Below are 15,443 nucleotides of genomic sequence, written 5' to 3' on the forward strand. Positions count from 1 at the left end.
CTCCTTATTTTCCAATCAGTATGCCTTTTATTCTCTCTGCCCTATTGTATGGACTAGTACATCTAGTACAATGTTGAGTATAAACTATGAGACATCCTCTCCTTGTTCCCAATTTTAGTAGGAGAGCGTTGTCTTTCAACAGTAAGTATGAAGTTAGCTGTGTGTAGGCTCTAACAGGTTGAGTAAGTGCTCTTCTGGTCTTAGTTTGCGAGGAGTATTTATCATCCATCAATAGCTATTAATTTTGTGAGCTTTTTTCTGCCTCTGTTGTAATTACATGATTTTTTTTCTATTATATTATGGTGAAATATAATGGATTTTCAAATTTCTGGACTAAACCTAACTTAGTCACAAGGTATTAGCCAAAAATTTTGTAACATATTTTTGTGTCTCTGTTCATGAGAGATATTTGTAGTTTTCTTTTCCTGTAATGTCTTTGTCTGGTTTTGGTATTAGCATAATGCTGGCCTCATAGAATCAATTGTTAAGTGTTCCCTTATTCTCTGTTTTCTGAAAGAGTGCAAAGATGTTTAGTATAGTTCACCCATTGGCATTAGGAAAAGTAATGTTGGATGTGAAAGGCCTGAATCACACAACCCGAAAGTCAGGAGCCTGAGGATCCTTAAGATTTAGATAATACCTTTTCCCTTAAAATTCAAAAAGAATATATCTGGGTCTTCATTCCATTTGTTGCAGAAACCGGACATGTCCAAAATAACTGAGGATTTGCTGGGGGGCTTATGTTTCTACTGACCACCTCATATTCTATTGTCCTTGGTGAAATCTCTATCTCTGTTCTATCTTCAGGTGATCCTGCCCTCTTTCCACATTAGCTCCCCAATGTGGACTTCACCCCATAGGCTTTGCTTTCCCAAAGTACCACCAACACAAGGCTCTGTGCATGGTTTGAAATAATAGGCATTTATAGAACAGCTTAGTTTAAAATTTAACATTAGATAGAACTGATCACAAAATTCATTGGTCATTTTCAACCATACTTATATCTCTAATTTACTCTATAGCCATGATGCTGAGACATATTTCAGGTTCTTCACATTTCCCCAGTTATAATTAGACAAGAGTTCCTGGTTGGACTCAGCATTTTTAACCAAAATAATGATGTCTGCATTTAGAATGATTGAGCATAAGTAATTCTTCAATGAATTAATGAATCCCTTAACAATTAGATTTTTAGATTTTTCAAAGAAATTATTCATCATTTGGTTAAAATTAAAACTCTGGCAATATTCCACAGTATAAAATATACATTTATGTGCCTCAAAATCATGTTGAATTAGTTTACATTTTTGTTTATTTTTTCAGACTTTCATATTTGCAGGCAGTGTTTATCAGAGGAATAATATTTTTAAAAGTATATTAGTTTTTAATATTCAGCCTATTTTTAAATGATAATTATTATTCAGGAAGTAATTCAATAAACATTCTAATAGCAAGTTTAGGTATCAGGAAATGTGATTCATTAAAAATATTATCTTGATTCATCACTTTATTGTTTATCTCAACATTTATCAACTAATTCTAATTAAAATCCATCAACCCTTTGTACTAAGTAGACCTGAAGAAGAACATCACAATCAAAGGGTGAGAGACAACCTGAGAATCTGAGGTCTCACTGAGACTCTCAGAGGTCACTATTACTCATAGGTGACAAATCCTCTGTTACTGTTGATGGCTACTTGAAGTGCTTCTTCCATTCTTTCCATTGTAGAATATTTAGGAAGGTCCAGAATATTATGACATACGAGTGCTCTTGGGCAATCTCTTTCACTGAAAGTTTCAGGACAGCGAAATTTGATTCCCATTTCTTCTAATCCTCTTACAGGCTGTCTATCATTTCCTGTAAGAAAAACTAGAAAGGAATAACCTTTGGTTAAGAGATTTCATAGAAAGAGCAAAACTTAAAATGAAAATGAAGAAATTAATCACTTCATTCAATAAATATTTATTGAGTATCTTTGCGTAGAGAAAACTACAGAGGACCATGTGGAGCATAGAAAAATGACATTTAGTCTTTGTCCTCAGTGAGTTCATGGTCTAGTTACATACAACTCAGGTTTGAACTGTATAGGTCCACTTACACAGAGATATTTTTCAATAAATACTGTAAATGTATTTTCCTTATGATTTTCTTAGTAACATTTTCTTTTCTCTAGCTTACTTTATTGTAATAATACAGTGTATAATACATACAAAATATGTGTTGATTGACTGTTAATGTTAAGGCTTCCAGTCAACAGTAGGCTATTAGTAGTTAAGTTTTGGGGGAGTCAAAAGTTATACGCAGACTTTACATTGTGCGGCAGGTGGAGGGGGGTCAGCACCCCTAACCCCTATATTGTTCAAGGGTCAACAATACATGAAAAGAAAATAGCAAGATACAAGGAAGTTTATTTTAGCTCAACCAAGAAGTTTGAAGTGAAGTCTAATGAAAGCCCTAAGACTCAGGGGAGGGAGAGAGGCGCCAGGTTGGGGTAGCTAGGGAGAGTTCACAGAGGTCACATCTGGTAGTTAATTCTCAAGGAGAGGAACTGAGTGAACTTTCGGGGTGGGGGGTGCAGATATCCTAAGGAAAAGCATGAGGCAGGAAGATGCAAATGAACTCACTGACTGTACAGACAATGGAACCATTGGGCTAAAGCAGACATTACCTATCAAGAGAGAAGATTGGAAAGGTAGTTAGGTTTTGTGAAGAAGTAGGTTGGGTTTGCAGAGAAGTTGGAATTTTCCTCCAACATCTTCAGTAGCAACAAAAATAGCCAGGGGGAAAATGTGATCACAGGAGGAGCTGAAAAATGGGATGAGGAGGTGAGAGAACAAGTCATTGTCTGCCCTAGGGAAAACAGGGTTCCCACCAAGAGAAGTCCTTATACCCCAAGGCCACAGAGCTGAGTGGTCAAGAGCCTGGGCTTTGGATCAGCTGTTGGGTTCAAATTCTGGTTCTGACACTCACTAGCTATCTGAACATAGTTAGCTACTAAATGTTCCAAGCCTCTTTTTCCTCACATCTGAAGTAGGGAAAATTAAGTACCTACCTCATCTGGCTGCTATTAGGATAAAGAGAGGCAATAGATGCAAAGTGATCAGTGCGATGCCTGGCATACAATAAGCACACAATAAATGCTATTATCAACCGTGGCCATTGCTATTATTATTTCTAAAATAGTATTAGAGACAGTTTACATTGTCCTAATTCCATAGGACTTAGATAATTAAATGAAGATAAGAATGTAAGATAAAAATGGTTTGATAAGGAGTCAGAGTGAGGAAAGAGAATGTATATTAAAGTTAGAGGTGGGATTAGAGTTAGTGTAGGGAATGTAGTAAAATAGCAATATCTTTATTATTTGTTTTTAATGGGGAACAAGCTAATTAAGAGAAAGAACATTGGTCTAGAAGGTAGGGAACCTGGGTTCTAACACTTGCTCTGCCATTAATATGTGTGACCCATTAATAATGCTTTCATCACAAATAAGATATTTATCTTTTTAAAAGTTATATATTTATAGATCCATCTATTACTATAATACTTACAGAGGAATTTTTTCTTTTCATCCAAAGTTAATTTGTGGAAAGCTTCCCAAAACATCAGTATAGTAGGATGTGACTCTCCTTGATCATGGTATCCTTGACCATATTTTGAATTCTTGAAAAAAAGAGAGAGAAAAAATGGTTTTTAGGGGGAATATAGCGAAGTTGTTCAGAAGAATTGGGGGCACTTTAGTTATCACCTACCTTTTCAAATTGTTTCCAGTCATAATCAGTATTTCCAACCATTGCTGCCATTAGTTCTTCAGGCTGGAAAAGTCTAAAGAGCTCCATGTCACAAACTTTATAAAATCCTCTCTGAAATTCCTCATAAACTGCCTTTACGGAAGTGTTGAAAATGTAATCAACATACTTAGAAACAAAGTCTTTCCTTGAGGAAACAACAAAAAAAGGCCAATAACATACTTTAGCAGTGACTAAAAACATTTTGTACTTTGCTCTTTTTACCATTTCTATTGAGAAAGAAAAGTGAATTACTTCTGCATAGCACACAACCCAAGTACTACCCCGGATATAAAAACGTCTAATCAGCTAGCAGAAGGAAACCTGGAGAATATAGCAGAAGGATTAACACTTTGTTTTGCTTCCACTTTGCTAGCTGCAGTCAGGGTATTTTTAAAACACTAATCTGAATGTGTCATTCTTATGCTTAAAATCTTTCTTTCAAAGGCTTCAATTACCCTTAGGGTGAATTCCAAACCACCTTAACAGGATCAAAAAGCCCTCCATGATCTGACCCTTGCCCTACTCTGCAGCCTCTTCCCACTTCCTTTTGAACCTCTGGCCTCACTGTCTTTCTTATAGTTAGACCACAGCATTCGGTGCTTCTTCCTCTTTACCTGGCAACTTCTATCATTCATCAGCGTGATTTTCTCAAGTTTGGTCCTGTGTGTCCTCTTTCCTTCCCCTGCTTACAACACATGTCACTATGTGAAAATTATTTATACAAAATCTGTACTACACAATGAATTTCCTGATGGCAGGGCTGCTAGAAGTATTTTCACCAGATATTCACCAAAAACACGATAGTCTCCCACCCTTTGAGCATCCTTCCTGGACTATCCTATCTAAATCAACCCCTCTCTGCCCTCTCCTATAACCAGTGATGTGCTGGAAAAAGGTTAACAGTTCTCCCAAAAGGAGTGAGAAAAAGGGAACCCTCATTTGCAGCATCTGCCAATTTCTGTGGTGTAAATAGGCCCACCATGGCTGATTTCAGTCTACTAACATTTTAATAATAAGCTCAACATTTTTGAAAATTTAACTATTAGCTCTCACAAGCTGGTACAAGCTTACTCCAGCATACCTCCACCTATAACTCTGTTGTCTCTTAATTGTATTTAATTTTCTTCAGAGCTCTCATCCTTATTGGACATTTTATTACATAATACTATATTTTGCCGTGTATAATGCACACTTTTTTGCACAATTTTGTGAGGGAAAAATAAGGATGTGCATTATACATGGGTAGTATTAATTCCGTATCTATATAAATGTTTTTAATTCTTTTATTTATGCTTATGAGTTAAAAGTGTAACTCTAGAAATCAATAATGCTATCCATATGCAAAATAATACCCTCGAATACGATAATCAGTTTTATTGAACTTATGAACTTGCAACTATGAAGAGTTCTTGGCCATCTATGATGCATAAATATCCTAAATGTGTTACCAGTACATAAAATTTCTTGTACCTTGTATCTGTTCTTGTGTTTTGTAAATATTTGTTACATACTATTTCTTACACCATAATATGTTAAAAAATAAATGCTAAAATTCCTTTATAATACAAAAAACAAGTACCTAAATCTAAACAAATAAACATTTGAATTAAAAAATTAAAATGAAAGATTTTTTTTTCCCCTGAAAGTTTGGGCAAAAAAATGTGGTGTGCATTATACATGGCAAAATACCGTAATTTATTTGTGTATTGTCTTTCTGTCCTATTGGAATTTAAGCTCCAGATTTTACCTGCCATTTTCACTGCTAGAATACCACACCAAGAATACCAGTATTGTCTGGTACAGCTTAGGGGCTCAAAAATAACTGTTAAATGAATAACTAGTGAAAAGTACTGCAAAGGACATATTTAATTCTGACTTACTTCTCTTATCCTATAATCTTTTTATCTTTCTAAAAGATGAGGTGCTAAAATGATCATCTGAGAAGCTAAAATACATACATAAAGCATAGTGATAAAAGCATTTTATGTGTATTCAAAGCAGATACTCTAGATCTCAAAACTTACTTGTTGGTTTGGTCCACAAGTATAGAGGTCCCATTTGGAATTAAATCAACATCACTTCCGTCCCAGTGTATCTATAATCAAAATATATTCAGGTAGCAAACAAGAAAGAAAAGTCTAAATAATCAACCATAATACTATTATTGCCAGTATATTCTTCCCTATAAATTTTAAATAACTGGGAGCTAAACAATTATTTGTGTAGTTCAGCTGTTTAAATACATATAAAAGTTTAAAACCTCCCCTAGTATATGTTGTGCATCGCTTTTAAGCATACACTGATCCATTTAGTTGTTTACAGCGATTGAGTAATCGCTTGTATTTTCACCTTATTTGAGAGTATACAGACATAAGGTGATAAAGGTGAAGCATGTGGGGAGAAAGTCTAACAGTAAAGAAGTAAAATACCCTTCAAAAAAGGAGTCCCATATTTGAGATACTATAATAAAAATTATTTTTAAAAGAGATGAAAGCTAAACTATAATATGACGTTCATTAGTACTCACAGAAAAATACAAGTCAAAACGTTCTCCAATGTCATCAGCTTCATAATTTAGAACTTCTTGCAAATTCCTAGTGAAAATTTTGGTTTAAAAAATTGTATTTATTGATCTTATACAATTTGAAAAGTAATAAATATTCAATGGAAAAATGTTGGACACTACAGAAATGTATAAAATGCCATGTAAATTTCCTTTCCTCCACCTTCCCACTCCCTCTTCCTAGAGATAACCTCTATTTACAGTTTTGATTGGTTAGACCACTAACACATAGACACTGCTATGTCTCGGTGGAAATTACAAAAAGGAGCCCCTTCCTCTAAACCAGTGATTCTCAACCAGGGGTGATTTTGCCCCCCAGGGGACATTCGGGAAAATCTGGAGACATCTTTGGTTGTCATGATTAGAGGAGTGTGTAACAACCCAGTATGCAGCTCAACATCCCTACAATGCCCAGGACAGCCCTTCTACAACAAAGGATTCTCCAGCCCAAAATGTCTATATTGCCAGGGGGTTTCTCAACCTCTGCTCTAGACTGTTAGGGCTACAGTGTAAATCTAGCCAGTTTATTCTTCCATTAACAATTCATGAGAGGAGAATCCTTTTCCCCAATCTGTTGTCAACTCTATATTTTATGAAAATTTTTTAAAAGTTGCTAATCTGTAAACAGAAAAATGACATTTTCATTTGTATTTCCTCAATTACTAGTAAGTTTGAGCATATTTTCATGTTTTGATTAGCCACATGTATACATATATGTGATGACTCACATATATATATAGTATATTTCTACATCAGAGATAATCCTGTGTCTATCATATATGTTGCCAATATTTTCCTCATAAGCTATAGTTTGCCTTTTAACTTAGAACATGCATTTTTCAACCCTTAATAAAGTTGATGACATGCTGATTTATTTAAATTAAATATGAAATACAATTTATATAAAATAAATACAGCATGCATGATTCTCATTAAGAATATCATGTACTGTCCAAGGCAACTGTTTCCATCTGGATAAATTTAAGAGACTAGGCACTGTTTATTTTACTGGTTGATAATTAGAGGAATATTTGGCTTTTTTCCATTTTTAAAGGTTTACTTGATTATGAGTCATGCTAAAAATTCAAATTCATCTAAAGAAACTACATTTATTGAAATTGAAGACCTTGTTTGCGTGAATATCATTTATGCCTAGACAACTGAGAGTGACGAGGTAAAGTCCTGGAAAACTATTTACTTACTTCCCCAAGAGAGGACTGAGTTCTTTTAAATCTTCCAATGATGGCTTTTGGTCCAGCAATTTCTTAAACAGAGCCAGTGGGAAAGGAAGATTGGCAATATTTAAATTGTAAAAGGAGAGTCCACACAACATCCCAAAGAGAAAATACCTCTTCTTTTCCAATTTAGGCTGGAAAAGAGAAAAAGAAAAAAAATCCCTAATGTATTACAAATAATCAGTAATCCAAAGGGATAATTAGGTTAGTAAAAATAGTTTTGGGTTTCCTTTTCTAAGTCACAAATTAGAAACAAACTGGGCTTCCTTAAAATAAAAATTTGAGGTCCTTACACATACCACAATACAATTAAAGATTGTTCCATAAATTAAAATACAAATTAAGAGTTCAGAACGTAAAATAAATGAATTTACTTTTTTGTTACTAACAGTATACCTGAAATATTTAAAAAAAACACACACGCTCAGATAGCCTTATAAACAAGTTATCAGTATTTAGTATTAGTCTTTGCCTTCAGATTCATGTAGAAAAATGACACTGTGGGAGACGGGTACACTTTATCTACTCTTTCAGTAGGCATCAGGCATGTCAGATGTGTGTCAGATGAGTGGTGTCCCCTTCAGCAATATGGTCCTCAACCTCAGGGTGCTTATGGGGACAAGCACACGGGTCAGGGAACATGACTGATGCTGTTGACTGCAAAGGTGGGGTGGAAGAAAGAAGGAAAGAGTCCTGATGAAATTGGCTTCACTCTCCTCTCTGCACTTTGTAGTTAGTTCCAGATGAGGGAAAACACTGGCCACATCTGGCCAGGCCATCACTACCACCCAGCTGAAAGAACACTAGCCTGCACATTGTCAGCCTTGCTGTTAGCGGGTGCATGACTCTGGACCCCTCATGCGACAGCCTGTGCCTCAATCTACTTGCCCTACTTTCTTCTTAGAGTAATTGTGAGGATAAATATTAAAAATGCCTTTGAATTTTGAAAATGAGCCCCATTTTTACAGGAGACTTGCCAGAGCAACCTACATGGCGGTTTTGGAAAAACATGGCAGTGCCTGCCCTTGGTGTGCAGAGACCAGTAGTCCCACCCAGCACCTGGCAGGACTACTGGTCTCTGAACACCAAGGGCAGCCACCCTGGCTCAGTAGGGAATGCGCTGAGGCAATGGGCTCAGAGACACCACAGGAACCTGACTGAGGGCCACCTTCCTAGTTTAGGGGGGGCTGAGCCCCGGGTGGGGGGGAGCAGATTCTTGCAATATCAAATATAAGCCTGTAGCAAAGTAAATGTCTGTAAATACATTTTTTAAAGTGGATTTTGTTTTAAAAATCTGAATGAACAGGTCTGTCAGGGGTCATGTTGATGAGGGATGTCAGAACGGGGTTCCGCCTACAACCAAGGCCTTGAGACTTGCAGCTGCTGACACCGCAGCTCCTAAGAGCGAACCCAGGGAAGGCTCTGCCTGCGTGCTTGGGCACATGTCCATCTCCTTGGGGCAGTTTCTCTGGCCTCACCGAGGCCGACGTTCTGCCATCACTTATGGGTATGACTGGATACGTCCTAAGATGTTGATTCTTACTGTGTTTTATAAAATGGAATGTAGTTTACAGAAAAAGGACCCTTTTTAAAAGTTAATTACATGCAAACTATAGGTGATAAAAATGACATGGGTTTTTTCCATCTTTTTGTTGTTGTTGTTAACTGATTTGCAATAAAAATGATGCTAATGGCCATCCAGATTTTGCAAAGAAAAAAACTGCAATACAAATACTCTCCATAAGTGGCCTCCTCTAACCTCTTCAGTCTTCTTTCCTGTATTTGTAATTTGTCCCCTGGTTCTACTTGATTTTGTCTCTTCACTGAGTCATACACAAATCAGACTTTTGTCTCTGTTTTCTAACCAGGAGTATAGCACAATGCTTAAGAGTAAGGGCTTTGGGGTTGGACAGTTCTGAATTCGTATCCTAGCTTGGTCACTTGCTAGTTGAATGTCCTTAGTTTATTTAATCTCTCTAAGCCTCGAGTTTATTTATCTGTAAAATGGGGACAAACCACCTATCTCACAGAATTGATATAAGGTTCCTTTTCTCCTCTCTATCCCCTACTTGCATCTCTTTGATCTATTTTGTCCCTATCCTTCAATAGCAACTGAAGTGTCCACTTTTCCATAACCCTTTCTCCAATCACTTCAGTCCCCCTTGATGTCTTTCTGTCCTAATAAAGATTCCCTTAAATTTAGATAGTGCCCTAAAGTTTTCATGGTGCTTTCACACTTGGATATACACCTTATTGTGTTTTATTCTCGTAACAGTTCTATAAAGCAGGGTTAGCAGCAATTATGACAGCCATTTTATAGGTAAAGAAACTGAAAGCTCAGAGAAGCTAAATGACACACCCACCATCACTCTACACTAGAGCTCTGAGCTTCTAATTCTACATCAGTGCTTCCTTCCATATCCTACTGTGCTCAACAACTATTACACATAAAGTCAACAATCCATAATTTAGAAACAATTGCTAAAGTTCCTGGTATTTTAGTCTTATTGCTCCATCTACATATACAAGAAGTTTCAAGAAGAAAGTGTCGTATATTAATTTGAATCTCCCACAATATTTAATACAATGTGGAACCTCAAGAAACAATCAATAAATGCTTGTTGACTGATAAAAATCCTACCACTTGTACATCTTGGCCATTCCTATCTTTTAGAGGTTCATTCTTCCTCAAAAAGATACAAAACACTTTTCAGTACTTTTTCACACCCATTCATCTTCTCCTCTTCCCTGTCCTCTGGGTTCTAAACTTCTACTGGGTCATTGGGAAGAACATTTGGAAGTTTATCTGAAAGGGGATCAATAAATTGAAGTTCAACATGTGATTCTTTTCAGATTATTTGGTCTGTGTTACTAATAGAGAAATGAAGACAAGTCTGTGTTGCTTTAAGAAAATGTTTACATTTTGAGAATGTTTGTAAAAATAAAACCATTGCAGAAATAAATCACCTTATTAGAATTAGCAATTATCTCTAGGATTCTATTAATAATTTCTCTCCTAATTTGAAACATCTAGATTACTGCCACTCAAAATTTAGGAAACCACCCAAACATCCATTAAAAGGTGACTAGATAAACAAAGTATAATACATCCATACAGTGGAATACTACTCAGCAATAAAAGGGAATGAACCATGGATACATGCAACAACATGCGTGAGTCTCAACATAATTATGCTGAATGAAAGAGGACAGACACAGAGACTGATTCCATTTATGTAAAAGTTTAGGAAATTTGAACTGCTCTATAGTGACAGTGGTTGCTTGGGCATGGGGTGGGGAGCAGGGAAGAAGTAGGAGCAGGGGAGGAGAAGGATTAGAAAGGGATATGAGGAAACTTTAGGGGATTATGTATATGTTCATTATCTTATCATCACTGTCATAGTGGTGATAAGTTTCATGGGTATATATACGTATATATCACAACCTATCAAATTGGACAATTTAAGTTCAGTTTACTGTATCTCAAGTATACTTCATTAAAGCTGTTTAAAAATTTAATATGCATATGAATCACTTGGAAATCTTATAAAATATATATTCTGGGTTAGGGCCTGAGATTCTGCTTTTCTCATAGCTCCAAGGTGGTGCTGAAGCTGATGCTCTATGGACTGTATTTTGAGTAGCAAAGCTGTATAGGACCTGATTTTACATTATTATGTATGGTTTTCATGTATATGGTATACTTTTTCTGTTCTGAAAAACTAAGAAAATAAGTAAAAGACTTACGCTGACAGGAAACCACATGGAGGAACCCCCTTCAGGATATATGAACATTCCATATTCCGTCTTGGTCATCTCTTCAAATATACAGTGGAAGAACTCGGACTTTACTCCTCTACCCCCGGAACGAATTTCTTCAGAAAATTCAATCTGAGGAAAGAGAACACACTCTAAGGATTAAAATAAAATGCCTTGACCTTTGTGGAAAAGTTTCAAATCTCCTGCAGTCACCAGAATTCCCAGAATCCCACACCTCTTACCTCACTGCTATCTGTTCTCCCTCAATTTGCTACTGAGCAGTGGATGCCATGAACCGATTTATCGTCCGATTGCTGTGAGTGCGTGGGTGCTTTACACTGCCCCATGAACCAAGTGAGGGGATTCTAGCAAGACTTAGTATTCTCCAATTATGGTGACCAGCATCTTGAACCAAATTTTGATGTGCTTCAAACCCCTGGGCCACTAAATTGCCTGATTCTTCTATCTAGTTGTCTGTCTTCGTCTCATCATTCAGACTTTACAACTTTGGCTCCAGTCAACAACTGTTTGGTTTCTCCTTCCTCTCCCCTCATTAGGACTTCTGATAAACAGCTCTCCCATACAGCCTGGGCACAGCACCTTTGCAGGAACTATCAGACCTGACTGCCCATAGCCCTCAGGTGGGAAATTAGTATGAACTAGTCCCTCTTTCCTAAAGCCCACCTTTGGACTTTGTGACTGACTACACTCCTGGTTTTCCTCTCTAACTATTCCTTCTCTACTTCTTTTCCTGGCTAATTTCTTTTTAAATTTTTAATCTAAGCATCACTAAGCTTGACTAAGAGTTCTCTTTCTCCTCTCTTTGCCTGGAAGATCTTATTTACTGCAACTTTGATCAACCGATTCCTTGGCCACAGACCATAATCTCCAAGGGCCTGCCTCAAATTCCATTTGTGGATATATTCTAATAACAAATTAATCTTACTTCTGATTTTCTTATTTCTACTTATTTACACTAGCAAGTCTGCCTTCGCCGTGGTCAGGACCCACTCTTAACAGGCCTTGACAATCTTGCCTTGTTCAGAGTCTGTATTTTGATCAGATCTGTCTTGAAGTTTACCTTCTTAGCTCTTTGTCGTCTCCTGTATGTGTATCATTTTCTATTCATTCCCTCATAATCAAGATTTATTTAAAGGAAAGTAAGTACAGAGACTACTAGATACAACTAGAAAATCTGGCTTATAAAATAGTTTCTTTGTTTCCCACTGGAGTCCCATGCTGGTAAATATCTCTCTATTTTGAGTCTCAAACTCCAGGTTCTGGTTTATTCTCTGAGAACCTAACTCTTCCCTCATGGCTGATATCAGGAAAATCCACTCCCTGCTGGGCAGACTCCAAGACTCCAGCTCTAACCTACATAGTTAGTCATTATTTTATGGCCTCAATAGGGCAAATAATCTGAGGTACCACACAATAAAATTCCTACAGGTGCCCACAAAGGATGAAGTGAAGGACGGCTATTTGGAACCAATATAGTCAATATAGCAGTGGAAGGTCTATGACTAAAACTAGAGCCAAAATGTAGGAAAAGTATCTGTTCCACCCCCTGCTTGTTGATTGCATTAACAGCCCCAATTCTTCACCTCTCCTTGATCTATGTCTTTTGCATGTGACTGCAGTTTCCCCCATTAAGGAGGCTGAGCATATTTTGCCAGTCCTTCATGTAGGTTCAGCCATGTGACTTGCTTTGACTAAAATAATGTTTGTTGTGTGACTGGGCTTGCTATATTGTACCTCTGGCAATGCTTGCCAGTCCCAGGAAGAAGACAAAAAACACAGGAAGCAGAGCCAAACTTCCCAAGCCAGGCCTCGCCTAGATCAGTCAACCCCTAGTCAACTCACAAACTTGTAAACACATGCATACAAAATCTACAAAGCCACCCAGATGAGTTCAACCTAGACCAGCAGAACTCAACTGAACTGCAGACCTGAAAAATAAATTATTGTTATTTTAAGTCATTAAGCTTTGGGATGGTTCACTAGGTTGCATTTTTATAGCCACAGGTAACTACGAGTTAACGTATAATCCCAATGTTCAATTAAACATCCCATAGTTTTTCTCAGCAGGGTAAGCAAGGAATTCTGGAAATCATAAGGCTGATAACTATAGTTCCAAATGCAGTCTCTTCCTTTGCTGTACTATATAAATGTTCCCCTCCCACATTAGTAAAAATGTCCAACGAGATTTTTTACTGTACCACTAAGGTTTTCCAGAGGTCAGTGACTGCAGCTTGACTCAACTGTCGCAGAGCATCTTCAGTTAGGTGACTTCGTCTCACTCTAAGTACAAATGGGAATAATTGGGAGACTTCATTCTCTCTTAGTGGAATCCTATTTGGCTCCTAGAAAAAGAAATATTTTAGGAATCCTCATAGGAATACTAGGAAGTGTTTAATATTTCAAACAAACCTATTTTGTATAGCACACAATTATGCCTACCATTGCTATATATACTCATTTATTGTAATTATTTAAGGAGAAGGGCATCGTATCTACACTATGGAAGATAAAGAGATCATTGGATCGGTGAAACTATGGTACCTAGGAATTGTGTACAGGGGATTAATCATCATGGATGTACAGCTAAGTTATTAAAAGCTATGTCAGATCACTTATTATAGTAAACATGATCTTTAAAGGCAATAGTGGTATTCAACATGCTAAGACACTCACCCACCAGTCTTAAGAAACAGAGTGTTAGCACCATAATCCTCAAGAATATAGAAACAATTTAGGAGCTCAGGAATAACATTAGATGTAGGAAAAAGACTAGAGGAAAGACTTGCTCAGAGAAAATCCCTTCTTCTCCTTCAAATAACTATGATCCATCTACTGAATATCCATGGGAGCTCCCTAAAAAGAAGCCACTGGTGGCCTCATTTTGTACCTACCATTGTTCTCTGTCACCCCACATCGTACTTCCATTAAGCTTTCTGAATTCTCAACATGTCCTCACCACATGAGTACCCTGGTCTTGTTTCTGCTGAACTCCCTTGGATTAGAAATGTAGTGTTGCTTTGACCTTTGACACTCCTCTAGGATTTCTGCTGTATTTCAAGGACAATAAATTAGTATTTAGAACTCATAAACCAATACAGCCCTCTTGGGGCCTGTCTCACAATAGAGACAGGTGGACAATACCTATCCTATTCCAGGTTTCCAGGTTGGGTGTGGTTGTCCACATTCGCACTCTACAAGTATCTCAGAGAAGAGTGCATGTGGTTCTGGGCTTGGGAAAGCCGTGTCCCAGATCTCTGCCACCATTATGTACTGGGAAATGATATGGGATTCCATTAGATTCTTCTGGCTTTCCCTCAGATATTTGTTGTAAAGAAGCTTCACATTTGTAGGGAGATGGAACAAGTACCATTTCTTATCCTTCTTGGTGGTGGATCATCTCTTCCTGGGGCCCAGGAGTCTGCAGCTCTGGGACACGTCAGCAATAATGACTGCTAAGAAACATGTCCCATGGCTCTGAGTGACAGGGAGTGACCAAGGAGTGGCCAGTTATTGCTCCACTGACTACAGCAGGGCGAGGTGTGCAGGGCGAGGTGTATGTGGCCTGCTGTAAGCCTATCCTTCTCTCACCTAACCAAGAATTGGACTAGAAACCTGCATCATATCTTATTTTCCAGTTTCTCAACTCCCATTCTCCATGTATTGTTTCCCATTTCTACATTTATACATTTGAAGTGGTAATCCAGTTTGGAGCTTACAATTCTTTTTCCCCCTTTTTCCACCTCCCCCCCACACTCCAGTTCAAGCCGTTGTTTCTCAGTCTAGTTGTATAGGACACAACTCCCTGGCCCATGCTGGTATCACAAGCCTTGCGCTCCCCCTGGCTGAGGCAGTTGGTTGGTAGGTCAGCAGCTCACGGCAGCTCTCGCTGGCTGCCGGCTGCCGGCCACTCACGGCAGCCCAGCTCCAGGGAGAGCCATTGTTCACAATCTTAGCTGTAGAGGGCGCAGCTCACTGGCCCATGTGGGAATCGAACAGCGACCTCAGCCTTAGGAGCACGGCGTTCCAACCACCTGAGCCACCGGGCCAGCCCCAAGAGCTTACAATTTTGACTA

At 37.8% G+C, this 15,443-nt stretch overlaps 1 protein-coding gene across 4 annotated transcripts in view; it reads right to left on the reverse strand.

Moving 5' to 3' along the window:
* Nucleotides 1-1,487: 1,487 nt before the first annotated feature.
* The window catches only part of LOC109452279 (putative E3 ubiquitin-protein ligase HERC6), a 48,837-nt gene continuing 34,881 nt past the window's right edge, over nucleotides 1,488-15,443 (reverse strand). For all 4 annotated transcript variants that reach the window (XM_019741126.2, XM_074323641.1, XM_074323638.1 and 1 more), the window contains exons 16-23: nucleotides 13,569-13,712; nucleotides 11,338-11,481; nucleotides 7,558-7,724; nucleotides 6,320-6,386; nucleotides 5,817-5,887; nucleotides 3,754-3,937; nucleotides 3,553-3,664; nucleotides 1,488-1,870 (exon numbers count right to left, since the gene is read on the reverse strand). In XM_019741126.2, the coding sequence (XP_019596685.2) occupies nucleotides 1,656-1,870; nucleotides 3,553-3,664; nucleotides 3,754-3,937; nucleotides 5,817-5,887; nucleotides 6,320-6,386; nucleotides 7,558-7,724; nucleotides 11,338-11,481; nucleotides 13,569-13,712 (1,104 nt within the window). In that variant the 3' untranslated portion in view covers nucleotides 1,488-1,655. The remainder of the gene's footprint in view (nucleotides 1,871-3,552; nucleotides 3,665-3,753; nucleotides 3,938-5,816; nucleotides 5,888-6,319; nucleotides 6,387-7,557; nucleotides 7,725-11,337; nucleotides 11,482-13,568; nucleotides 13,713-15,443) is intronic.

Source organism: Rhinolophus sinicus, linkage group LG02, assembly GCF_036562045.2.
Source record: "Rhinolophus sinicus isolate RSC01 linkage group LG02, ASM3656204v1, whole genome shotgun sequence".
Lineage (NCBI taxonomy): Eukaryota > Metazoa > Chordata > Mammalia > Chiroptera > Rhinolophidae > Rhinolophus > Rhinolophus sinicus.